Raw genomic sequence first — 26,919 nt, 5'->3', positions numbered from 1 at the left:
CTTGATTTCATGAATTTTGAAAATTCTACCAGTTGTCAGGAGCCTTATTTTTGAAGATTGAAATTTTTGATTACATTAATTTTTTTTTTGTTTATTATCATAATATCATCTGACAAAGGTGGGTGTCTGAATTGTTGTTGAATTTTATCTCATACATCTGGATTTTGGAAAAAAAAACTAAATTTGAGGAATGACTTAGAAATGCTTGATAATTTGAGGATTTTTTTTCTCTTTTTATTTTGTTATTTTAAAAGGTTTTCTCTGCGAAGAAATAATTATTCTGCTTTTATAAATGTGTTCAAATCTTTCACTGCAAAGTATTCATTTAAGCTTAATATGGATTTATATATTCATGGTTCGATATTTGGAAACCTTTTAAAATTGATAAACAATCAAACCATGTTAAAAGAGATGATGATCCAGAAGAAAATCCATGTTCTTAGAAATAGATTAATTTAAAAGAAAACTCCAAGAGAAAAAACTCTAATGACTATAATGTTATTCTCGTTAATTTGTGTTCATTTATATGTTTTGATTTTTTTTTAATTAAAACAAATACGATATGGCTTTAAAGTGGCTCTTTCAACCTCTGAAATTTTGAAAATTTGATGTTTTTGGCTCTTCCGACTCAAAAGGTTGCCGACCACTGGCCTAGGCTGTTTGGTTGGCATCTAGTGGGTTTCGTTACAGAGCTTCTGCATTTGCTGGAACTTGTTTCGTCCATCCAGGTTGATGAAAAATTCAGTAAGATTGTCCAGTTCCTGCTAATAAATTTAATTTTAAAAGCTCACAGTTATTAAATAAAATGAATGTAAGAAAATGATAATCGATAACTTACCTTGTGCGTTAATAACTGCAGTGTTTTGGAAAAAAAACTGTTAAGAAATTCTACAGCAACGGACTTGGTAGGCTGTGGCCGTTACTGACGGTTGTGTTTTTTCGGCTGGCAAATGTTCAAGAATCTTGAACCGTAAATTAAAAAGTTTAATTTGTGTCTACCTAATAGTTATGGAATGTAAAGATGAAGCGGAATTGAAAACCTGATGAGTCCATCAGAAACAATACGCTGCCGGGGATAAGAAGTGTGTTAAGTCACTGCCGGCTGACGAAGGATTTTGGTGAGATTGTTTTATGTTGAAATTTTTCGAGGTGGACATTGGCCCGGACTTATTCAGCTTAGCAAGATGTAGGAACCAGGTTAACGATTCCAGAGAGGAGTGTCAATGCTGTGCAACATCAACAATTTGGTGAGCTCTTTCCATTTTTAATTACATTTAAATAATTTTCACCCATCAATCCTACCTGCCAAGTAGGATTTCCTTTAAACGCAAATAACCCTCCCTCTACCTATCTGAAACAGCATCCTTGTATGTAGGGTCGCATGAGTTCTCTTGCACCTGAAAAGTTCATTTCGCTGTTCAGATTATCCCTATATGATTGCATCGACTTGTCACGGTGTGCATTATGGTACCACATTGATTTTCAATCAAAACACTTGAAATGAGTATTGAACCCAGGTACTCATTTTGGTATCAAGTGTTAGGCTTGATTGTTAGTTGTACCTTATGTATCAGCCAATTCAAGATGTGTGTAGTCACCCAATGCTATGCTATGCTAGGGATACCATACGTACTCTTTTAAGAGTACATGTACTCTTTTTCGATCGAAAAATGAGCGTACTCTTCTTTTTGTGAAATTTCACCAAATGTACTCTTTTTTTTGTTGAAAGACATTTTATCTGAAAAACCTATGTATTGCTTCCATTCTATAAGGTTGTTTCACATCATATGCAAAAGCTACGGAAAGAATACTGCTTACAACAAATTACTTTAACATCTTATTATCATTAACATGCATTTTTAGACGTGAGCGCGATTAGCGCCTTTGAGTATGCAAACATCTATCAGTATGTGTCAGTATGTAAACAATGTAGATAATATGCTTGAATGCGCGCGCACATCTCAAATAATGATTGAAAAGGATATGTACACGACTATAAAAAAGAAAAATGGAAATGGATTGTTTATAATGTTTTTTTTTGTGGTTTCTCAGCATCAGCATCAGCATCATCCAAATAATGACGGCTATTCGAAAACTCCAACTTTTGCATATCCTCAACGAATTAACAGTATTTGTTTGAACTGAAATATTTTGGTTTCCATTTACAGTAGAACCCCGCTTATTCGAGGTAGCAGGGGCCTCCATTTACTTCTGTTTTGCATACCATCCAGGCGCAAAGCTCGATAAATGAAAGAATCTTGTATCAACTTAATGGCAGAGACCTTGCAAAATCGGAGTTATATCGTTTCTCCTGACTTTTTGGGTAAATGATCTCAATGTACTCTTTTTGGTGTTGCGGGATCTGGTAACCCTATGCTATGCTATGCTATTGTTTTATGTTGAAATTTTTCGATCCTATCTGCAAAATAGGATTTCCTAAATTGTACCCTTCCAGATCCCTTCTGAAACATCTTTCTGGGTCGTATGAGTTCTCTGCACCTAAAGAGTTTTTTTTTGCTGTTTTAGATCTTCCCTACCATGATTACATTGACATGTCGCAGTGTGCAATGTGGTACCACACTTTTATTTTCGATTATAGTCGTTTTACCATCTTTATGGCATTCGCGACTTTATCAACGTTGCAGTTGGCGGACCGTTATTGAAAAACTTATCCGGTACAACTGTGTTCGATGTTTACTCTTGGGCTCGAACCCACAGACATCTGCTCAGGAGACAACAGACTTGCCAACTGAGCTATATCACAAACCCATGGTACCACACAGATTTTCAAAATTAGCACTTGAAATAAGAACTGAATCCAGGTTCTTATTTTGGCATCTTGTGTTGGTTATAATTATCAGTTGTACCTCTTGAATCAGCCAACGCAAGATGTTACAGTTATAACATGGGGTTAGCATAACATGGGGTTAGCATAACCCCATGTTATGCTAACCGTTAAGAAATTCTACAGCGAATTTTGAAAGAATGCGAAAATGCGGCTTCAAGAACGATTCCTAGTACAATTGCGAACATGGAAAATGTTATTTCGGTTCTTTTTATCAATTGAGGTTAAATTTTCAAAATTGTACTTTAAAATATTGATGAAAAACAACCATATTTAAAGTACCTCAGAAAGAAAGCCAGAAAATGGTTATTTTTCATTCAAAAATGGTTTAATAAAAAACGAGCGCGAATAGCCTTGTCCTAGTGCCCTAGTTTTGAACAAATTCAATGGAAAACTTTCGTCGAGTATCACACCCCCTACGCTTGGTCTTGATCTTGAGCTGCGAAGAATGACACCGCTTATCAAGGATGTTCTGCACATCGTACCACCCGAGCAAAACTTCGTTCTGCTGCCGCCTTTGGAAAAGCTGCTCTCCTTTTCTTGTTTAAAGTTCATGGAAGACCTATCCGCATCCGGTGCTGCATTGGTCCGGCAGCGAAAAGTTCTGAACGAAGCATTTGCCGGCTTGTCTGTCTAGTTAAGCTTCAATTCGATTGATATGTATGTGCGTGTCCAGCTCAGCCTTATTGAGCTGATAGCCGGCAAGCTCGATATGATGATGATGATGTTTTCATGTGGCTCGCGAGAACCGAAAACATCAGCAAAATTACTTTAAACGATAGGTGGCAAAACAAAACAGCTCCGAAAGAATAGCTCTTCTACCAATTGAGCGGTTTGATATAATCACGACTCACCGGCTCGAGCCAAAGTAGTATCGTTCGGTACTTGAAGGCGTTCGGATTTAGCTCTTAAAAAGTTTGGAGTTAGTAGTAGCTAGTCGCTCCTCTCCTAGAGTGGTTGAGGTGTTGTTGAGTGAAGTTGAGCGACACTTTAGTGTCGGCTTTCGGTTGAGCCGGTCCGGTTCATCTTCTATACTGTAGTTCAGTTCTTTTGAGAAATTGGTTTTAGTGCTTCGCGTGTGATAGTTTCGTCTCGTGTTGCTGAAAGTGATCAAAAAAGTTTTTTGATTCCACAGGAAAATCGGCTGATAAGCCTCGAAGAAATCAACGGTAATTATTGGTTTTAAGTGAAATTAAGTTTAAAAGTGAAAAAAATTCCATAATCGAGGAACTCATTTACAAAACTTTAAATCAACAAAACTACCGAAGAAAAAGAAATTTATATCCGATATAAGACAATCAATCAAAAAAGGTTGTCCACTACAAAGGCGTTAATAAGTTCTGAAAATGGCAGATTTCAATCCAAAAAGGAGGATGAATAGGAAACATTGTTCCAAACAACCGGTGTTTAAAACAAATAAACAAACCACAGACCGTTGACATTGAGTGGGTTAGGAAGCAAACAAGAAAAAAAACAAATGTTTGTCCATTTTCTAAATACAATCGATGTTTGTTTTCCTTTCGTTTGATGTTCATATGCTAACAAAAGTTTAAGTTCATTGCCGGAATGCCGGCAAATTCTTATCCAAATGTCGATTACCGCGAGTGATATTGAAATTCAATTAACAAATTTTTATAAAATTAAACAAAACTTCAAAAAGTTAATTGATACGTTTAAAAAACTTGAATTTTGAATTCGAATTCTGAATCTGAATTCTGAATCTGAATTCTGAATCTGAATTCTGAATCTGAATTCTGAATCTGAATTCTGAATCTGAATTCTGAATCTGAATTCTGAATCTGAATTCTGAATCTGAATTCTGAATCTGAATTCTGAATCTGAATTCTGAATCTGAATTCTGAATCTGAATTCTGAATCTGAATTCTGAATCTGAATTCTGAATCTGAATTCTGAATCTGAATTCTGAATCTGAATTCTGAATCTGAATTCTGAATCTGAATTCTGAATCTGAATTCTGAATCTGAATTCTGAATCTGAATTCTGAATCTGAATTCTGAATCTGAATTCTGAATCTGAATTCTGAATCTGAATTCTGAATCTGAATTCTGAATCTGAATTCTGAATCTGAATTCTGAATCTGAATTCTGAATCTGAATTCTGAATCTGAATTCTGAATCTGAATTCTGAATCTGAATTCTGAATCTGAATTCTGAATCTGAATTCTGAATCTGAATTCTGAATCTGAATTCTGAATCTGAATTCTGAATCTGAATTCTGAATCTGAATTCTGAATCTGAATTCTGAATCTGAATTCTGAATCTGAATTCTGAATCTGAATTCTGAATCTGAATTCTGAATCTGAATTCTGAATCTGAATTCTGAATCTGAATTCTGAATCTGAATTCTGAATCTGAATTCTGAATCTGAATTCTGAATCTGAATTCTGAATCTGAATTCTGAATCTGAATTCTGAATCTGAATCCTGAATCTGAATTCTGAATCTGAATTCTAAATCTGAATTCTGAATCTGAATTCTGAATCTGAATTCTGAATCTGAATTCTGAATCTGAATTCTGAATCTGAATTCTGATTCTGAATTCTGAATCTGAATTCTGAATCTGAATTGGAATCTGAATTCGGAATCTGAATTCTGAATCTGAATTCTGAATCTGAATCTAAATTCTGAATCTGAGTTCTGAATCTGAATTCTGAATCTGAATTCTGAATCTGAATTCTGAATCTGAATTCTGAATCTGAATTCTGAATCTGAATTCTGAATCTGAATTCTGAATCTGAATTCTGAATCTGAATTCTGAATCTGAATTCTGAATCTGAATTCGGAATCTGAATTCTGAATTTGAATTCTGAATCTAAATTATTTCTGTTTTATTTCATTCTTTCTTACAATTCTCTTCATCCTCGATTTAGTTGGAGGTCAGTTCCAAAAATTTTCACAAACAGGTTTTTTAAAACCGATCCTAACTTGAAGGCGAAAGTTTTATTTTATTCTATTGAATCGTGACATATTTTCTTTTGCTGCTATAAGCAAAAAAAAAGGAAACCAAATCTTGTGTAGGTTAAGTTATTCAACGGACTTACCTTCAGCGGAAGCAATCCCAAAGAATTAGAATGGCTGGATAAAAGAAAAAAACATACGCGCAGAATTGGAGACAAAATGTTTACACTCCCCGCTTTGATAAATGTTTTTTTCGGTGACCGGTTTTTTGGCAGTTGTCTCTATTTTCGAGGATTGTTTGCATAGCTACTTAAGCATCGACCAAATAGCAGCATCCATTGCAAACGGGTTTAAGTATTTTTTTTTTGGCACCCGACTGCACAAGGTAAGGTGAAACAGGACTGGTGTTCAATGATGTTTCCGTTCTAGAGAGCTAGACAAAATCCATTAAGAAACGAGCGTTCGATTATAATTAAATCAGTGGATAGAGTTTGGGAATCGATGTGTGAAATCTTATTAAACCAGCTGTGTTTCTTGAATTCGAAACAACTAAGGTAAGATTGCCAGAATTTTTTCGGCACGTTTCCGGGCAATTTAATACAAAAATCTGGCAAAATCCGGGCATTTGTTTTCAAAATTGTTGACCAAAAATCCGGGCAATATCCGGGTTTTTTTTTGCAAATCCCAGAAATTACTCAACAAAAATCATGAAAAAAAATGAAAAAAAAAATAATTCTATCAATACTCATCGACAGATTTTAATCGTAAATATTTAAGGCTTCCACAAAACCTACCATGATACTTTTATAAAACTTGATCGAAAAATTCCGTGTTAGAGGCACGAATAGAAATATCTACTACACATTTTTTTTTACTTTTGATTTGCCAAATAAAATGAATAAATCCGGGAAAAATCCAGACATTTTGTAATGAAATCTGGGCAACCGGCCGGAGCGGACTGCTCCCAAATTTTGTATTAAATATCCGGGCAAAGCTGGTCTAACCGGGCAATCTGGCAACCTTAATCTAAGGTGATTAGATTACCCGATATATTATATTAATTTTTTTTTTTGAATTTTCCAACCAAAGTAAAATTTTCATTCCCATTTGAAACTGCTCATATATTCATAATCTCCAACTTCAAAAAAATAAGTAAGAAATCACAACTGTTGTTTTATTTAAATCAAAAATAATTTTTTCGTCTTTTTTTACTGTGTTCAGAAATTGATATTTCGGAAAAAAAAAGTTTGAAACAATTCTAAAATGTTCTAGTTCAATCCGTTTTTGATTTTCGGAAAAGCTCAAATTGTCTCAGATCTGATAAACAAATCCTGTCTATTTCATTTCTTTCCAACGATTTAAAAATTTACATTTATTCTGTTTATAAATTTAACTTTTACTGGACAGTTAAAATAGTATATATATTTTTTTGGTCCAAAACAGTTTTCTCAGATGTTTCAGTTCAAAAGAAATAACGCTTTAGAATACGTTCAATTGGAGTCGTCTCCGAATTTCGCAAATTCTGTTGTCTAAAAAGACTCGTTTAGGTTCAAAGCTTACCCTGGATTTTTTGCAGAATTTTAAGGTTACGTTTGGCTACATGAGTGAATTTTAAATCTAGGTTTGTACCAAAACATTACATTTTTTGTCCTAAAAAAAAACCAAAACGATTTTTGGAACCGAACCATTAAATCGTTCTTGTGCCAATTATACTAAGCAACTTTCTCGAAGACTGTGAATTAGTATCTCTTCAGATAACCGAGTTTTAGTCTGGTTATTGGATGTACATTCGTTTCATTGTTGGACAAATTTTTTCATAGATGTTTTCGTTCAAATTTCATTGTTACGGATTTAAAAATAGAAGTGATAACATGGTTCGGTTCCAGAGTTAAAAGAAAAATCATTTTTGGTTTTTAATCATGTAAACGTTACTCAAAAATTTCGCAAAAAATTAAGAATGACTGAATCGAAGCTATCGAAAGATTGCTTTAAATTTAGCAACGATATCGATATTTCGATAGCAATTTAAATTTTTTTTTTGGGTATTTCGCTGGTTTTCGTTCCGCTGGTTTTCCAGCAAAATTTCCAGCAATATGAACTGCTGCAAACGATAAAAAAACTCAATTGTTGGAAAACGAGCAATCTGAAAAAATGATATTCTGGAAACCTACAAATGTTCGGTTTTTTAAAAGTGTTCTTTTTCAGTCGTTATCATTTAAATTTTCTGAATTTTAAACTTTTAAATGCTTATGTTAGATATAATCGGTTTTTTTTTTCATATCAGACACACATAATATGAGGAATCTGAATGTTTTTCCTCGGCGTGAAACAATAGCCCTTAATTATGTTTTGGCCAATTAGTTTAAAGTCGTTTTCCGGCTGGAAAAAAAATTATTTAATTAACTATTTTAACTGGAATACATGAAAAAATATACCTTATCTCAACGACGTTTTAAGGAAGTTTTGAAAGACAAATTGTATAGGACTAATTTACAAAACTAGAAAGGAAAATTCTTCAAGTTATTCTTTGTAGTTCATATTTAAAGTATTGAAACAATCATCTCACCGAAAAATTCTATTGGGCGAAAAGAATTTTACCTCAAAAAACACAAGTTCCAATTTTGACAGATCGATTGCTTGCGCAGGTTTTTAAATCCACAATCCATTACCGAAACACAACCTCCGCTATTTCGGCGGAACTTGTGAGATCTATCAGTGGAAACTCCTTCTGCCTTTTGCCTTTTGCTCGATGCAAATTTTATGTAATGTGCATAGCTATCATCTCACAAGCCCGTTTAAAACACTTCCGACTATCAGATATTCAGTAGACTTGCAGCTACTTCTTTAACTCATATTCTAACAATTATGAAAATTTTTCTAATTAAAACAATCAATTTAATTAAAATTTTCTCGGACCCGAAAAAACACTTGCGCTGCCATCAGGACAACGCCTACTCCATGACTTCTAAAAACTTAATGTCCACAGATAATGATACAGCTTGTACATCATGTTCAAAGGTTGGTGGGGCATCAAATTGACGTACGGATTGACGATAATATTGGTTTCACCAGTTATTTTAAATTTTACGAAAACATGCGATTTTCACCCTACTAAGAAAAAGGAGTAGGGTGCAAAAAACTTTGTTTTTAATTTAAAATCAAATGAAAACGTTTGGAAATTTAAAGGTTTTTAGCACCATTTGCAGTAATTTTAGGAATTGTTCGAATTCAATTTTACATTTTTTTTCTGTCAAAAATGATTTTTTTAACACTAGAAAGACCGCACCAGTCAAAATGACTGGTTGGACACTTTGTTTGTTGAATATCTTTTAAATACTTCGCTTAAAAAATTCGCAAAAAATACGACTTTTCATGAATTTTGAATCTCTACAAAACTGTGTATTTTTTATTTCACTAGCTCTTTAAATAAGCGAGAAAAATTTCGCCATGGACACTCGGACCGTGACCAGTCAAAATGACTGGTAAAATTCACAACCCTATAACTCAAACAAGATAAATTTTTTTCGCTTGCTTTTGGTTACATTTGTAAGCTGCATTCAAGACAATGAGCCCTAGTTGATTTATGGTGGGCAGAAGTGTGTCATTCGTTATGAAATTATTGATTTTCGATGCGAAGTCATGAAGATTTGAAGAAAAAGTTCTCGGATTGGCCGCTGTGTGGCGCTTCAAGCACTCGACTCCCAATTTTTTTGGTCTGTATTGTTGCTCAGCTATAATCGAACTTTCTGTCAAAATTTGGTGAAATTTCATCAATATTCGTAAAAGTTATGTTAGATTTAATACATGTCCATTAGAGTTATCGAGTAGTTTTAGGTAACAAATATGTTTTATACTAAACAAGAATGAGTAAAATAATTATGTATTGTGTACTCATTTATTTAAATTTAAAGACATCAGCTTTGAAACTGAATAATTTGAATGATATTTCAACACTGGTGCACGTAATATTTTTAATATATTGGTTATCCACCATGGGTACACGGATTCACCGCAGTTTCTGCAAGTATGTATTGACATGCATTCTTAGATTATAAGGTTCGACAAATTTCCAATGCAAGTTCACTTACAGGTATTCCGGCACTCGTGTATATACCTGGCCAGCTGGCAACTGATTGAACATTCTTATTATAAGAGGAAACACATCTTACCTATCGGCAACTTATGGGGTTTGAACCCAAGAGTTTTCTTGCCGATACCGGGAATCGAACCCAGTACGCCTGGCATACCTAGACCAGATTCGCTCCAGCCTATCTGATAGACCACATTGGTGCTAAGATATTTCAACATGGGTGCACGGAATGGCTGTAAATTCGCCGTAGTAAATTATATAGAAATAAATAGTTTTCAACTTGCTTCAGAGCACAAAATATTTTTGAGTTAGATATGATAGGTATTTGAAATGCAGTATTGGTCAATCGAAAAACTTTTAAGGAAAAACAAATCAACGTGTACATATGACAATGTTAATTCATTATTTTTATTTTCACTGTTTTCCGTCGCACGACAAAACTTGATGCATATAGTTTCTTAAATTCACTCGGTCCATGGTAACCGTTTTCCAATTTCTTGGATGTTGATCAGATCTTATCAGATAAGTATACTATTGCAAAAACCTGTTTTTTGATAATAAATAAATAAATTTATTTTTTCAAGATATAATTGAAATATTTTTTTCCAGGAATGAAAAAAACGAAACTTAAAATAAAAATCGTTATTTAAATCATTGTGTCTCAACATGAAAGACATGGTTTCGGCTTTGGTTTAATTAAGATTTGTAAAAATGCTTTTTAAAAATTCGCAAAAAGTCCAATATTCGATTAAACCGCGGTGAATCCGTGCAACCATAGTGATAAACCATGTATATTACACAAATTTTCATTTGAATCTATTAAAGTCTTTATTCTTTACCTTAAGCATGCAAAAAAAAAAGATTTTGGATGAATGGCGGTGAATCCGTGCACCCATGGTGAATTGCTCTACTTATAAAAAAATATGCTTCGAAACCTACAATATCAGGTATAATTAATAGGCAAGGTGTTGAAAAATTTCAGAGCGATGGATGCTAGAAAATATCTACTAAAACAAAATTGAAGTGAAACCGTGCACCCATGGTCAATACCCATAGCCATCTAACATGATTATATAAATAGATTGATAATGTGTTTTAATTTTCTGATAATTATATGAAATAATCCTTTTTTGACGAACACGCATTCGTCAACTATGCCAAAATGAGGTGATTCCGTGCACCCATGGTGAAAAAATATTTCCATTTTATAACAAAAATGTTATCGAATGAATAACAAAATAGTTTCAAAAGAAAAAAGTTAAAAATTTTATGATATAAAAAATTTCCCCTTTACCAGTCATTTTGACTGGTCACGGTCCGAATAGGTATATTCAATTTGCCGGTCCTTCTAGTGTTAAAGAAAAAGTATTAGGGTACTGCATACATTTAGGGGTAGAAAAAAAAATACTACAAAAAATCTGAAATTATGTATAAATATTTATGTTTGGATGAATAACATTTTGAAATTAACAAACAGAACAATCATATTACAGGATATAGAAACGAGATTTAAAAGGTGAATCTTTAGCCCAGACTGGTAACTGAATTATAAAAATATAAAATTTTAAAAAATGAGTGATTGTCCGAAATATATTTTTTCATCAACAGTGTTGGTATAGGGTAATTAATAAAATATAAAGTTTGAGGGTTATTCGTCATACTGGGTAAAGGTTTTTACGGCATTTGAAAATTTAAAAATTCGTTCATCTATTGCTAGATTTTTTTAAATTTTCCATCAAATCAAAACTATCAAATCAAATCTATCTCCCGGTGTGAGAAACTATGTCATATTTGCCCCGTTTGACGGGGAAATATTTTTATAAGTATACAATGAGCAACTTAGGATTTTTACTTATTAGTTAATAAATTTTAATACTTATGACTTACTCTTGCTGCTTCCTCTACTTTTACTATTTCACTTAACTTCTACCTCTATTAGTATTATGGTTCCAACCTCCGAGTACAATCTTTTTATCGCTTGTTGTCTAGTGAAACCTGCATCTGTTGTGATGATCACTTAGGTAATAAACACGACTAAACATATTATTTTGGTTTCAGGAATTCACCTTATGGTCATTCCAGATTCTATTGATTCTGCTCACTTTGTTTTGGCACCACGAGCTATTGACTTATTGTAAGTGTTTTAAACGTTTTTTGTTATCAACTCATACACCAATGTCATATTTTGGCAACTTACTTTTTAAATTGATCGCGAAGTAAATTTAATATTTTACGGAACTGTATGAGTAGGAATTCTTGGCTCAACAATGGCACTAAACTTTTATATATGACTTTAGTTTTTGATATTTCATCTGTTCATGATTATTATTATTAACCTAATTTGTTTCCGAACATTTTTTGTATGACGTATAAGCATTTCTATAAATTTCTCTTCCCTTTTCTTTTCCTTTTTTCAACTATACTAGTTTTAAATAATGAATTGTAAATACAAAAACAAGAGTTTGGCTCCTTAAAACCTACGGTACGAGCCGTTTTGAATAAACGAAATTGTAAAAAAAATATCAGCATTTCGACATATCATAGATCTGCAGATGATTTTACGCAGAGATGAGACGTGTCGACGTACAGTCGTGACACCTTTAGAGCGAAAATTGAATGAAAATTTTACCAATCATTACACCCTGGGTATTTTTTCAGATTTTGTTTATAAAGTACAACTGAATTGAATTTTGTTTTTTAAAAGATTTTTTTCAACTTACTTTATTTACTAATTTCAATTTTTTAAAATTCGTCGTTGCACTTGAATTTTTAAGAAAACGAAGAATTTAGAAGCTCAGAAGTTTGACGCAAATACCTACAAATTTCATAATCATTTGCTCTTGTTGAATTTTTACATATGAGGGCCAAGAAGTGATTTTTTTTTCGAAAAAAAAGTTGCCTTTCATTCTTAAGCGTATAATACAAGAGGGCGCTCCGAGGGAGAAAAAAAATATAACATAACTTCAATCATACTGCTTTAAGTTCTAGAAATCTAGTCTAAATTGAAACGAGGTAATTCCAATTTAAACGTAAAATATAACAAGTAAGGGAGCCCCAGTGAAATAATATATCTAACAGTTTCACTATAAATATAAGTTAAGGGCCCCCCTTAGAATAAGTGTTGTCGAATTTTTCCCACATTTTTATTGGTAGGGCAAATCAGTACAAACTTTTTTTAAAACCTAGCTAAATCTGGGCAGTTTGTTTTGATGTTTTTTAGCACAAAATCCGAACAAATCAAGCAGCATCCAGTGATGCTTCGAAAAAAAAAATCTATAGATAACTCAAAATTTCATTTTTGTGGAAACTTGTCAACTTGTCGTTCGAATCGTGTTTAAAATTACAAAAAAAAAGCAAATTAGATAAAGATAGCTAAAGAAAATTTAGACCAATTTGAGTTTTCAGATTGAGCCAGATCATAGTTTGCGTTACTTGTTAAGTCCACCAATGAATAATACATCACTATCTCTTACTTATAAAGTAAAGAAAATATTGAACGAGTTACTAGCGAGTCAATCATTATTTTTTTAATTTGAAATATTTTTTCCACGTTTAAAATAATGTTAGAATTCTACGAAAGCTAGAATAACGGGGGCTAGAATAATAATAAAACCGAACAATCTGGAATGCTTACTTTATAAGCATGCCTAAGTATTAGTATAAATAAGGCAAAATTATTCTTAGCTTTTTGATCATTATTGAAATTTGCGTAGATTTAAACGCTCTACACCCTTTTCCCAATATGTAATTAATTTTGAACAATCAAACATTAAAAAATTATTGTAGACAAATCGGCTATACTCAAGTGATTTTTCATTCCAATTTCAGTTTGTGATTTGAAATTTTTAATGAAACTTTTCCCAATTTAACCCAAGTTTTATAGTATTGATTCTGGTGAACTTTTATCTTCAAATTATCCTCTACTAACGCAAATTATCGAAAATCAGCATATTATTTTCTTGTTGGCCGATCTCAAATTATTTTTTATCATAAAAGCACACTCACAGTTGAATTACGTATTTCTTGAGTGATTCCCTAAACACCAATATGATTTTAATCTTATCTTCTCCCTTATGTTTCAGTGTTTTGAACATTTGGTCACATTTCGAAGAGCATAAGCATAATTGTAAATAATCCGCATTATTTATTCAATTTCAAACACATTGCATGAAAACGATATTTTTTTTTGTTTTTTAAAGATATGAAATTGAAATAAAAATAATATTTGAATTACAGATTTTGCAATTCCTGCTTTGGCGGCTCTGATTGCCACTTTGTTCTTAATTTTGAAGTAGATATTCATTTGTTTTCTGTTTCTCGAATCTTGATTCGAAATTATGATTTTAATTAGAGACACTGAATTGTGGTTCTGAATGAATTCCGATTTTTGTTTTCGAATTGTACTCTTGAGCTCTGTAAAATACTCGATTATCACTTAACAGGAAATCTCCGATTGCCAGTTGGGTTACGACCAAAATTGCGTGAACGACTTTACACTGACAGTAAACGTTGCCTCTCGCGACGACGATGCTATTCGAACTAACGAAGCGATAGTTCTGTTAGTGCAGGGGCAAACATATAAAGGGATGTTCTAAATTTTAAGGCGTAACGAGGGATGATCAAATCTAAACAGAGGTAGTATTTAAACATCTTAATTTATCCATTCCTCACAAACTCTTATACCTTTATCTTCATGGAATTTGAATTCATTCCCATTTTTTTGTTTTCTAATATCTAGTTCTAACTCTAAAATCTTAATGTTATTTCCCAATTGTCATGATTTTATTCTGCTTTCGATCCTTCTAATCAGCTTTCGATGATTTGCGAATAATCAGGAAAAGAAAAACATGTTAAATAATATATAATAAATATCTTTGATGTTTTTTAAATCAGAAAATTTTGGGAGATGATAGAGTTATTAAATAGATTGGAATCAATTTTTGCTTTACTCAGAGTTTTAAGAAAGATTAACTATTATGCAACATTTGCACGTGATGTACTTACAATAATTGTTTGAAGACACCAGACATAATTTTTATTTCAATGCAATATACTAAGCTTGCCAGATTTCCGTTTGACACAAAAAAATTGTGATAACTCAACTCCAGTTTTTTGTATTGTTTTGTAAGTTATGTGAATAAATCTGACAAAAACTGGGCTTTCAAAGATTTTCGGTTAACCGGACTGGACCGCAACTTTTCAAAATTTTGAAATTGATTATTTGAACATGCCCGTATAAAATCGGATAATCAATATATTATGTTTTCTCTGGAACAGCATATGAAAAAAAAAAATGCAATTTTTCAATTGGTTCAATTAAAAGGACTCTTTCTATTGCTTTGATTCAGTCGAATCATTCGACCAAGTAGGCTCACAACACAACAGAGGGGAAAATGGCATCCAAGCCGTTCGAGCCAAACATGTTTTTAAAGTTGAAGAAGAGTATCGCGGGATTATGGATGAACTTTTCATTTACCGTGGTTGAATTAAAAGGAATCTTTCGATTGCTTTGATTCAGTTCAATCATTCAACCAAGTAGGATAACAACACAACAGAGCACTAATTGTTTAAATTTAAACTGGAGAGCTTTGGAATTTTAAGGTGTTGATTGAACATCTTAATATTTATTCACCTTTAGAAAATATTTTGGGGAGATAAGTATGTCCACGTGGACATGACAAAACGCCTACCCCCTTCTCCGTGGACAAGCATGTACATTTTCATACACCCCCCCTCCCCCTAAGTTGTACCAGTGGTATGTGAACGGCCCCTTTTTAAATTTCATTTCCAATTAAATTTAAAAAAAATCTGGTCTGTTGATTTTAAATTATGGGTGATTTTGAATTGTTATCGAACTTATTGAACACCCCTTTAGATAAACGGTCATAAAATTCAAACTCACCACTCTAAGTAACTCAATAAAAGTTATTTGGTGAAGTTCAGCGAATGGAAAGTAACAGCTATTTGAGTTTGGTGACCGACTTTTGTTTCGACCTTGGGTCTTTAAGTGTTAATAACATGCTTAGAGAACCATTGAAAAAATCTTCAATTTTTATTTTTTTACCTTTTTTCTCATGAAATGTATGACAGTAGTAAACCTTATTAAATTTGATGACAGTTGTTACATGGAAAGCTACCTGATTGTTAACTGCCATAAAAATGTCAATATATGAAGATTTCAATTAGGTATAAGCCTTTGGCTGAAGTTGGCAGCTTTTATGCATAAAAACTAATGAGTATCTACTCACGGTAAAATGATGAAGGTGATACTTGCCACATTAGGCAAATTATGTGAATTCCCCATGAGCCGCTGCTGCCACAATGCGTTATCAAGTTGTTAGCTTTTTATGTCTCTTCATGAATGTCTTTCTTGCAAGTGCTGCACCAAGAAAAAAAACGAGCCTAACGCCTCTTTTTTTACGTATGTACCAACTTAAGGTCGATTTAGGTGTATCTCAGGGGTTCACTTGAGGTTATTATCCAAAATAATGCTGCACCTGAGCAATTACTGCAAAAATTCTTTTAGCCAAGTACGGACATAGTAAAATTTCAATTGCCGCCGACAACAAGTCTAGTCAGAGATCGAGGATTGTTGCTACTTTCAAACAGTGTTATGGCAATGATGACTGAGTATAGAGGAGCTTAATAGTTGGTTCATTATAAATTCGTCACGAGCTGTGGCAAAGAAGAATGAGGAAAGGATCGTCCCAGCTGGAACGAAAAATCATTCAAAACCGGATCGGAGCGAAACAGATGGACGACCAAAACTTTGTTTGGGTGTCGATCCATTCACCTTGAACTAGGGAATATTGATCGTGTTTTTTTTCGCCAATCGAAGGGATTGAATTCGAATCCAACCACCATTAGAAACAAGTTTAGGCCCATTTGTTTACATTTGAATGAGCGTATATTAATTATTTTATTCCGAATTCGTAATATGGTCGCTGGTTGCCCGCGCCAGTGTATAACACGTGGAATGAGAGAATGAAATGAGCTTAGCCAGATTTGATATGAGCAACGAATTTGAACATCCTTCTTGAAAAAAATGTGTTTACCAACACAATGTCTCTCAGTTGTATTCAAGATAACAGAATAAAAACAATGATTAAATTCTTGCGTGTGATTGATGGGTTTAAAAAAATTGGAGCATAGCTGCAAAAATTCAACTACAAATTCCTGCTTAGTTGAAAACTGTGAAAGCTGAATGATTCCGGCACGGACATTTTCGCATAATAGGTGCTTTTTGAATTCCATGGTGCTGTGAATGGCTAAGCTATAAGGTTTTCTAAGGTGTGCATCGTGGTGTAAAGACACAACATGCAATTTAGAAGACTGCATGTGGGAACTTCTGGTGCCGGCTTACTTATGAATTTGCTAACTATGCGTGATAATTATTAACTTCGTGGTGTGAAGGCTACAAGTTTCTTCAACAAAATATTTGACTAGGAAACAAACCCACTAACAGTTATGATAAGGTACAATAAGATATGTCTAAGTACTTGAAACACATCAAAACACATTAAAATTTTATCAGCTTTTAAAATGAGGTATTTAAGAAAATTTTAGTAATGACCTTTAACATTAAGAATTGTAAATAAGTTTTACCGAATATTCTGTTTTACCGAATACAGCATTTTTTCGTGCTTACTAGAGTGTTTGTAGCAAAACTGACTTCAAGTTTTTAATAATAAAGTTTCTATTTTCTTCCAATGTCATTATTTCTAATTTTAATTGTCTATTGTGAAAATGCAAGATGTGTGCGCTTTCAAAAATTAAAAAATAGTTCTAAATTTCCTCGTTACCTACTCTTTACTCTACGTTTCGAATACAGGTTCATTTTCCTTTTAAGGCAACACGCTCGAAAACTTTGTTCTGCCTAAATCGAACCGTGCAAAAGTCGATCGAATCAAAATCATAAAGGTTTTGTAAAAATGGAAAATATAAGGTAATGTGATTTAAAAAAAGATTGACATACAAAAAAACATGCAAAAGTGCTGAATTGTGTGGGTGTTTTTTAAACTTTGTCTACCTGAAGTTCAGTAAAATTTATTGCAATAATAAGTTCCAATTTTGATGACGGCGTCCTCAAAAGTTCATGTTCGGAATTGAAATTTTTAATTTGGAACAAAAACTACAGTTTCGAATCAAAATTTGTAATTTGTTCTCGAAATTTTCATTTTGCTGGAGCTCTATTTTTTTTTTAATTTTTATCTATATATGATCAGCAGTCTTCACGAAAACATGTACCGAGTGCGAACTTGAGTGCGGAATACCAGGCGCAAGTTTTCTCTGAACTTGCACACAACCTTGTACTTGGGTTTAGCTCGAACCTAAACTCGATCACTTTTATTGTACCCGAGTGCGCGCCCCTATGTTCGTAACATGGTTCGCTTCGGGTTCGTACCGAGTTTTATACTCATAGTGGTTGGCTGAGCTGAGATTGAATGTGTCTGCCTGGGTTGGGTATGCATGGGAGTTGAATTCCAGTTTTCTTCAGTTAGTTTTTCTATCGTTTGTGTGTATGTTATTCAATTTCACTGCTGTTTTTTGAGCATTTTTGGAGTTATGCATGAGGTGGTAAAACCGAAGTATATAAATGGTTGGTTTATGAAAATTGTTGTTGAAATAACGTTTTTACCGTCTTTCAAACTTCGTTTAAATGACCTATATTTTTAATGTGATATTGGGCTCTGAATCGGAGATTTTTTTTGTTTCGATTATAGTCGTTTTACCATCTTTATGGCATTCGCGACTTAATCAACGTTGCAGTTGGCGGATCGTTATTGAAAAACTATCCGGTACAACTGTGTTCGATGTTTACTCTTGGGCTCGAACTCGCGGACATCAGCTCACGAGACAACAGACTTGCCTACTGAACTATATCACAATCCATGAATCGGAGAATGAAATTTAAAAAAAATCTGAATAGAACAGTTTTTAAGTTATGCTCAAAATATGAAATTTTGAAAAAATTTAAAAAGTACTTGTACTGAAATTCATAACGTGAAATCGAAATCCTTTATTTGCATATTAAAGGTGAAAAAATTTACTATCAATCATGCAAACTTTATTTTTGAGTGTGATTAACAGTATTGTTGATATTAGTGACTTTATGATAGAAAAAATTATAAAAAACGCATTTTAATAGAGAAAATTTTGTTTCAGCTTTAGTTTCAGACTCGAAGGTAACATGTTAAAAATTTTCTTTTGTACTTAAATATCAGTTTAAAATAAAGATTTCAAGTGGTTGTTTATCAAAATCGCTTGAAAATTGAAAACATTATGGTTACTTTACCATAACAGGAGATTTTGCATTTTTGAATAATTTGGCAAACCACGGTGTACTTATCATAGTATAGGAAGAATAAAACATGGTAAATTTCACTCGCTCCAAGTCAAAGTTAAGTATAAGTGTACCAGAAGATATTAGTCTCTCAAACGTGAATAGGATTTTGAGGTATTTTGTTTAGGAAGAACAAAAAATACTGGTTTTTCATTAATAACTTTTTTCTTCTCTGGCTGGTTGCTTCTTAGGAATAATTTTCTTAAAACCTGAATTTAGAAAAATATTTCACTCGAAGACTGTAATCAAAATGGACTTAGAACAGATAAGTTATTGCGATGGTAACATTCTTATATTGTTTGTTTTATACGGAACTTGAATGTTGATATAAAACAAAGATTTTAGGTCTTATTTATCAAAAATCGGTTGAAAGTTGTAGAAGTTATGGTCAAGGTTGCCGAAATCACAGAATAATCTATAATTTCACAGAATTTTGAGGATATTTTCGTCACAGATTCTATGTCATAGAACAAAATATTTACAGATTTTTGATATTTTGAATACTTTTTCAAACTAATAAATTTTCATACCAATACTTACTTTGGATTTCTGAATCAAATTCACGAAAATGTTATAAAGTTAACACTTTTTATTGATTTCTATGATATTTATTGTAAAAGTAAGCATATGCTAAATGTTTTTCAGTGAAAATCGTATTAAAAAAACATTACAGAATCTTGTCACAGAATTTTGGAGCCAAATCAAAGAAATATAGAACTTTTTTTAAAAAAAAAAAAAAAACACATAGTTTTTCCGGTTATGGGTACTCTACGTAAGTAATATTAGCATAGGAAGAATAAAACATGGTAAATCTAACCAGCTTCAAGCTAAAATTAAACATTGCCTTACCAGAAGTTCACAAGCCTAATTAAGCAAAATCTGAAGGGGTTGCGATTGAGCCTCACGCGTGAATGGGATTAAGAAATATTTTGCTCGGAAGATGCACAAAAATTAGATTTTTCATTGATAACTTTTTCATCCACTAGCCGATTAATTTTTTTAAATAATTTTCTCAAAGCCTGAATCAAGACAAACATTTTACCCGAAGACAGTATCACGATTGGAATTGAAACAAGAAAGTTACCTAAGATCAAGCGCTTACACTTTCTGCATTTGATTCCGTTTCCTGGATTCTGAACATGGATGTGCGCACACGGATTCGCACCCGAGTTCGAGCACGAGCTCGAACTTGCACCCTACACTTTGAGTGCGGTGAGTTTAAATGGGTGCGTGTTGAACTTGCGCCTCAAAAGTTGTGTGCAAGTAAGTACAAAAACTTGCGTGCACTTCGCACCCATGTTGTACCGTGAAGACTGATGATCAGGGAAGCAAATCGATCAGATCTGATAATGAAAATTGATTTATCACTTGTTTAACACTTAGCGATAAATATGAAAACGCGATGAATTCTCATCCCTTTCCAATGCCGATCAAGATAACTCGCCCAGAATTTTTTTTTTCTTAGTCAGTTCTAGTTCTGAGAATATTCTCCGACAAAACTGCAAGCGATCAAGAGAACAAACGCAAAAAGAGTGCTTTTACTACCAAGCTATTTACGTCCATTCTGACTCTCCATGCCCTTGACTCCATCAGTGATATCAACCTTGGGGCAGTTCACATACCACGTGGACAACTTAGGGGGAGGGGGAATGCTTGAAATGTCCACGCTTGTCCACGAAGAGGCGGGTAGGGATTTGGGTCATGTCCACGTGGACATACTTCCAAAATATTTTCTAAAGGTGAATAAATATGAAGATGTTTAAATCAAAGTCTTAAAATTGCAAAGCTTTCCAGTTTAAGTTTAAACCATTAGTGATAATTTTTTTTTTCAAAAATTTTTTAGGCCAGAACAAATTTCAAATCCTTCTTTTGTCACTTGGAGTAGGAACATAGCGAGGGAGGGGAGGATAATAAAAAATAAGACGAAAAACAAATAAATTGGAATGAATCGAACGAAACATTGTATGCAACTAAATTGCATACTATTATTGCACAAAACCTATAAATCAAGTAATTTTTTATCGAAAAACTCAATAAAATCAAGAAAACAAAAGGTAATAAAACTCCCGTCTTTTACAATTTGCTTTTTGCTCTTATAATCTTTCGAATATTTGATAACATTTTGAAAATTATCATAAAATACATCAAACTTCATTTATTTCCCCCTTCGGGTTTTCTGGAAATTTCGAAAGGGGAGGAGGGTGGGGGAGGGGTGTTGACAAAAGAAGAAATTGATATTTGTTCCGGCCGTTTTTTTTTTAAATCAACCATTTCAATAACAAAAAGGCGAACAGTAGTGTTTCTAACTGTCCAATTAGATTTAGAAAAAAAAATTTCAAATCTATCAATGTGGACATCCGGGGAGAGGGGTAGGATTGCCAAATGTCCACGCTTGTCCACGGAGGGGGAGGAGGGTGGGAGGGTCCACGTGGTATATGAACGGCCCCCTTCCAGATTTTGTCAGGATCTTCCAGACTTTTTGAACTTGGACATTTTGTAGGTTGGAAACCTGAAACCTCTGGACTTCCAGACTTTCAGACTTTTGTCATTTCTTCCAGACATTTCCAGATTTTTGAGTTTCGACAGGAATTTTTTGACAAAACTGTGAAAATTCAAAAGTTTTGTAGCAAAATGACAGAAAATGATTGGAATTAGGAATTGAAGAGTAAGAAATGCCACGAACATTGATGTAAAACAGGAAGTTTAGTATAAAACGTAGAACCGCCGACAACATCACAATAGTCTTAGGCATTTATAGAATGTATGATTATTATCAAGTAAAGAGTGTTCTTCCCTAGACTGCAATATTACGATCTGGCGACAAAAAAAGAAAGGTCGCCACTTATAAAGTTCGCCATCCAGACTTTTCCAGACATTTTTTCAAAATCTTTCAGACATTTTAGAAAAACAGTTGACATCACTGAACTCCATGCAAAATAGTTTTTGATTCTTCATTCCACGTTTTTTAGTGGTTATGTTATTTATTTTCAAGAGTGGTTTCGAGAATCAGTGATGTGTTAGAGATTATAGTGAGGGAAACAGCTTGCTAGTAGGAAATTCGAATGGTTGCATTTGAGAGTTCATAATTCTTTTTAAAATTTCTAATTAAAACAGATATTATCAGGAGTTTCCTTTGGAAATGGTGAGCTGAAATTCCGCGGTAGCTGTTAACATCTCTCTTGTCACCCTTCTTGTGAACAAGAAACATGTGGTCTTCTTTCCACAGCGAGGGAAAGATTCCGCCATCCAGCGATAGTTGGAAGATACCTATACAGAAAAGGAAACAGAAAAAGTGGCATAAAATGCTTCAAAAAAGTAGCAGGTATACCATCCGGGCTCACAGATGTAGAGTTTTTCAGCTTAGCTGTCGCTTTCAATATCGATGCATCGTCGATATTATGATACCATTTAACGAAGAATCTACAAGAAAAATATTTCTCACAGATCTAGCCAGTTGCTCAGGAGAAATGGATCCAGTTGTAACAATGCTAGAAAACCTCTCGGCATTTAGATCGCAAATTTCGGGATCAGAGTTCACTGTGTCGCTGTTCAGGAACATGTGAGGCGGAAGCCCTGATTCATTCCGCTGGTTTTTCACGTGCTTCCAAAATGATTTCGGGCTGCTCTTGAAATTCTGTTGAAACCGATTAACATAGTTCTGGTGGCAACGCTTACTGGATTTCTTGTAGGAAGAATTCCATTTGCGATATTTGTCCTTAGTGTTGAGGGACTTGTGCTTGTTGTAGTTACGTAGTGCGCGCTGTTTAGCCGTCTTAAGTAGACTTTCAGTAACCCAGGGGGTCCGTAGATTGGTAGCCGTGCTGCGTTTCGGCACATGGCGATCGATGATCTAATTCAGGATGTTCGCAAACGTCTCGGCAGCTGCACTAGGATGAAAAATTCGAGCTCACCCTCCCAATCAATGGATTGCAGGACGAGAGATATTGCTTCGAAGTCAACGTTCTTAAAATCGTGATAGAAAGATGCGGTTTTCTCTTCTGAGACCTTTAGTTTAGTGACATCGAATGAAATCACTAGGGCTGAATGATGCGGGTCAGTTTTAACAAGAGGAACTGGAGCTGATTCAATCGGCGGATTCTTGATCCCTTCGTTCTAAAGGGTGATACGGTCAAAATTTGGTCAAGGGAAAACGCGTGAAAACGATGAAATCGTTTATTTAAAAAATCAAATTAAATTACTTTTTCAAGTTTAATAAGAATACAAGTCAGGAAAAATATTCAGTTAGGCTTCCGCTTTCCCAAATCTGAATTTCCGGGCCTTACGCTTAACTCCTGCCATCAGATTTTGTACAGCCACCTTGTCCACCTTCTTCGCCGCAGAAAGCCAGTTTGCCTTGAACTGCTGCTTATCCTTAGCAGTTTTTTTGGTCTTCCTTAGGTTCCGCTTGACAATAGTCCAGTATTTCTCAATTGGGCGGAGCTCTGGCGTGTTGGAAGGGTTCTTGTCCTTGGGAACCACCTGCACGTTGTTGGCGGCGTACCACTCCATGGCCTTTTTACCGTAATGGCAAGACGCCAAATCCGGCCAAAACAGTACGGAACGACCGTGTTTCTTCAGAAAAGGCAGCAGATGTTTATTCAAACATTCTTTCACATAAATTTCTTGGTTGACAGTCCCGGAAGCTATGAAAATGCTGCTTTTCATGCCACAGGTACAGATGGCTTGCCAAACCAGATATTTTTTCGCGAACTTTGACAGTTTCATGTGCTTGAAAATATCTGCTACCTTTCCCCTTCCCGGAAGGTTCTTGTAGTCGGCTTTCACGTAGGTTTCGTCGTCCATTACCACGCAGTCAAACTTCGTCAGCATCGTCGTGTACAGCCTCCGGGATCGCGCTTTGGCCGTTGTATTTTGTTTATCATCGCGATTTGGAGTCACTACCTTCTTGTAAGTCGATAGTCCGGCTCGATTTTTGGCTCGATGCACGGTTGTAGACGATACACCCAGCTTATTTGTGGCATCTCGGAGAGGTTAGGGTTTCGCTTGAAACTACCGGCAACTCTCTTTGTCGTCTCAGCGGCTTCCGGTTTTCGATTTCCCCCTATCCAGACTTCCTGGCTGTCGACAAACGTTCCCCAAACACTTTAATTACATTTGTAACGGTTGATTTGGCAACTTTTAGCGATTTTGCCAGCTTTGCGTTGGAGTTGCTCTGATTTTCGCAATGCGCGAGCAAAATTTCGATACACTGCTCTTCTTCCTTGTACGGTATTTTGACAACTGATAAGTGAATTCCAAAATAAAAATAGAAGCAACATTCTACACACACACACACACACCTTCAAAATGAGGGGTGTTCAGGTTTTTTAAATGCAAAATTGTAAGAAATACGTCAAGATGATATTGACCAAATTTTGACCGTATTACCCTTTACCATACGGCCGTTTTCATTTTCTATTGTATTGATCTGTCAAAGAGTTGCGGTACTCAAAGATGTTGGAGGATGCCTAGAATGAAGAACGAGCAGGTTCCGGAAATAAAAAGCCGTTTGTGGAGGAGCACCATTTCAAACCAGGCAGATTGAAGTCACCGATGATAAGTATGTCGTCTTCCGGAGTGCAAATTGATCTTACTTTAGACAGGCAGAACGAAAAAGATTAATCTAAAACCAAGTCTCCAGAATGATCAGAGGGCACGTACACTACGCACAAGTTTCCGATCTCCGAAATCAATGCGAATTCAAACAAGTTCTAAATTATTCCAGGAATCGCCTTCAATTGGCTGAGCAGGAAATGTAGATTTCACGGCTAGTAACACTCCACTTCCAGTAAACTTTTTGCTGCGGTTCTGCTGCGGGGACTACGCTCGCAACGGAACACTGCGTAATCTGGGTGATAATCTGATTACAGAGGGTCTGGTCGTTGAGCCAGGTTTCGGTGAAGGCAATGACGTCGTAGCAGGAACACGAAGTCGCCAACAAGAAGTCAACCAAACAACTATTAACACCATCTGGTAGAAATTGTTGAAGGGTTCGGACGTTGCGCGGGATCGACGATCACTGGAAAGGTAAATTCCATCACGTGGGGAAGAACACTTAGTGATGTCATACTTGCGCTGGCTGCAGAACCTCTTCACCACAGACAAACTCAGGACTAGGACGACTGTTGACGCTGGCAGGAAACAGCGCGGCTGAGTTGAAGAGCTCAGGGGTCTCCGTAGTTCCTAGTTCTTTGCGTCCCGGTGCTGGAGGCCTGGAAGAAGTCGTAGGATTAACAAGCTTCGGAAATTTAGCGGGATGCATCTGTGGTGGAACGGAAACAGGATACGCGAATGGAAAGTTCTAGACATGAGCTGGTACTTGCCTGTAAAAGAGGCCTGGAGAACCGCGTCACCTCCAACGAACTCAGCGCCAGGACACTTATAACCTCAACATCAGATCTTAAACCTTGTATCAGACGAACTACTAAACCGATTCCTTCAAATTTTACATTATTGAATTATTTTGAGGCTCAAAATTTTGTATAAGTTATTTTGATCTTAAGAATTTTAATCTTAATCCGCTCTTGAGTGTCAATATGACACTATTTGGAAGTTTGATAGTCGAAGACTTTGTCTCCACAAGCAACTGCGGTCGAAAAGACTTAGCCCTCGCACGAAGTGTAACCCGTATATGACGCTCATTAGACCGGTTGTTCTCTACGAGCACGAGACATGGATATTGCTCGAGGAGGACCTGCGTACACTCGGAGTATTTGAGCGACGAGTGTTAAGAACCATCTTTGGCGGCGTACAGGAGAACGGAGTGTGGAGGCGAAGGATGAACCACGAGCTCGCGCGACTCTACGGCGAACCCAGTATCCAGAAGGTGGTGAAAGCTGGCCGGAAACGCTGGGCAGGACATGTTGCGAGAATCCCGGACGACTGTCCTGCAAAACAGGTGTTCGCTACGAATCCGGATGGAACAAGACGAGCGGGGACGCAACGAGCGAGTTGGTTAGACCAAGTGGAGAGTGATCTGGCGAACGTGGGGTGCCCGAGGAATTGGAGAACGGTTGCCATGGACCGAGTGAATTTTAGGAATTATGTTCGTCAAGTTATGTCGTGAGACGAAATACTATGTAAATAAAAATAATGGAAGTTTGACGGCTTCCAATTTCTTCGGGGACCTTCAATTGATTCCTGAAACCTTTGATGTGCTTTAATTTTGCATCATTACTTTTCAATTTGCTTAAAACCGCTATAGTTTTCTGGTTTCTCAACATATTTTTACAAAATGTATGGTATTGGAAACCTTCAGTTTTCCGTTATTCAAAGTACCTATAAGAAAAAAAAAATACTTAAAAACATGCTTCGGAAAAAGACGGTATGTAGATCACCTACAGAATTTAAATGCTAAAATAAACTTAGATGGTTTTTCAAAGGTTTAATAAATGTTTTCTTTCAATAATTTTCATCTCATCTTGTAAATATTTACATCAAACCGCCTTTGGAAACAACATATCTCCACCGACCGTCCTTCGGAATAAAAATAAGTTCCATCCCATTAGATACCTACAGCCCATCCTCCGAGGGATGATGCTCCCAGATATCAGCTCATTTGCATACGAGCGCTTAACTATCTTCAATATATGCACGGTTGACAACCTTCAACCCATCTATCGGATGGGTTTGACCGGTCCGGCTGCCACTAGACAGGTCTCCCCTATCCCCAATCCTCCAAGCACGATCGACAACCTTCTTCTAATGTGATTTTTTCCACTCTC

At 35.1% G+C, this 26,919-nt stretch overlaps 1 protein-coding gene across 2 annotated transcripts in view; it reads left to right on the top strand.

The window, feature by feature from the left end:
- The first annotated feature begins 3,731 nt into the window (after window positions 1-3,731).
- Window positions 3,732-26,919, top strand: part of LOC129745303 (alpha-tocopherol transfer protein-like) — a 31,625-nt gene continuing 8,437 nt past the window's right edge. The window contains exon 1 of one of the 2 annotated variants that reach the window (XM_055738293.1): window positions 3,732-4,014. Coding sequence is in view for 1 of the 2 variants with exons in the window: in XM_055738292.1 (XP_055594267.1) it covers window positions 11,922-11,986 (65 nt within the window). In the remaining variant the exon portion in view is untranslated. Of the gene's footprint in view, window positions 4,015-11,915; window positions 11,987-26,919 lie in introns of those variants that run through there. The other variant, XM_055738292.1, reaches the window with a different exon arrangement.

Source organism: Uranotaenia lowii, chromosome 2, assembly GCF_029784155.1.
Source record: "Uranotaenia lowii strain MFRU-FL chromosome 2, ASM2978415v1, whole genome shotgun sequence".
Classification (NCBI taxonomy): domain Eukaryota; kingdom Metazoa; phylum Arthropoda; class Insecta; order Diptera; family Culicidae; genus Uranotaenia; species Uranotaenia lowii.
Note: the sequence above shows the minus strand (reverse complement) of the source record. Positions and strands in the feature narration are given on the sequence as shown.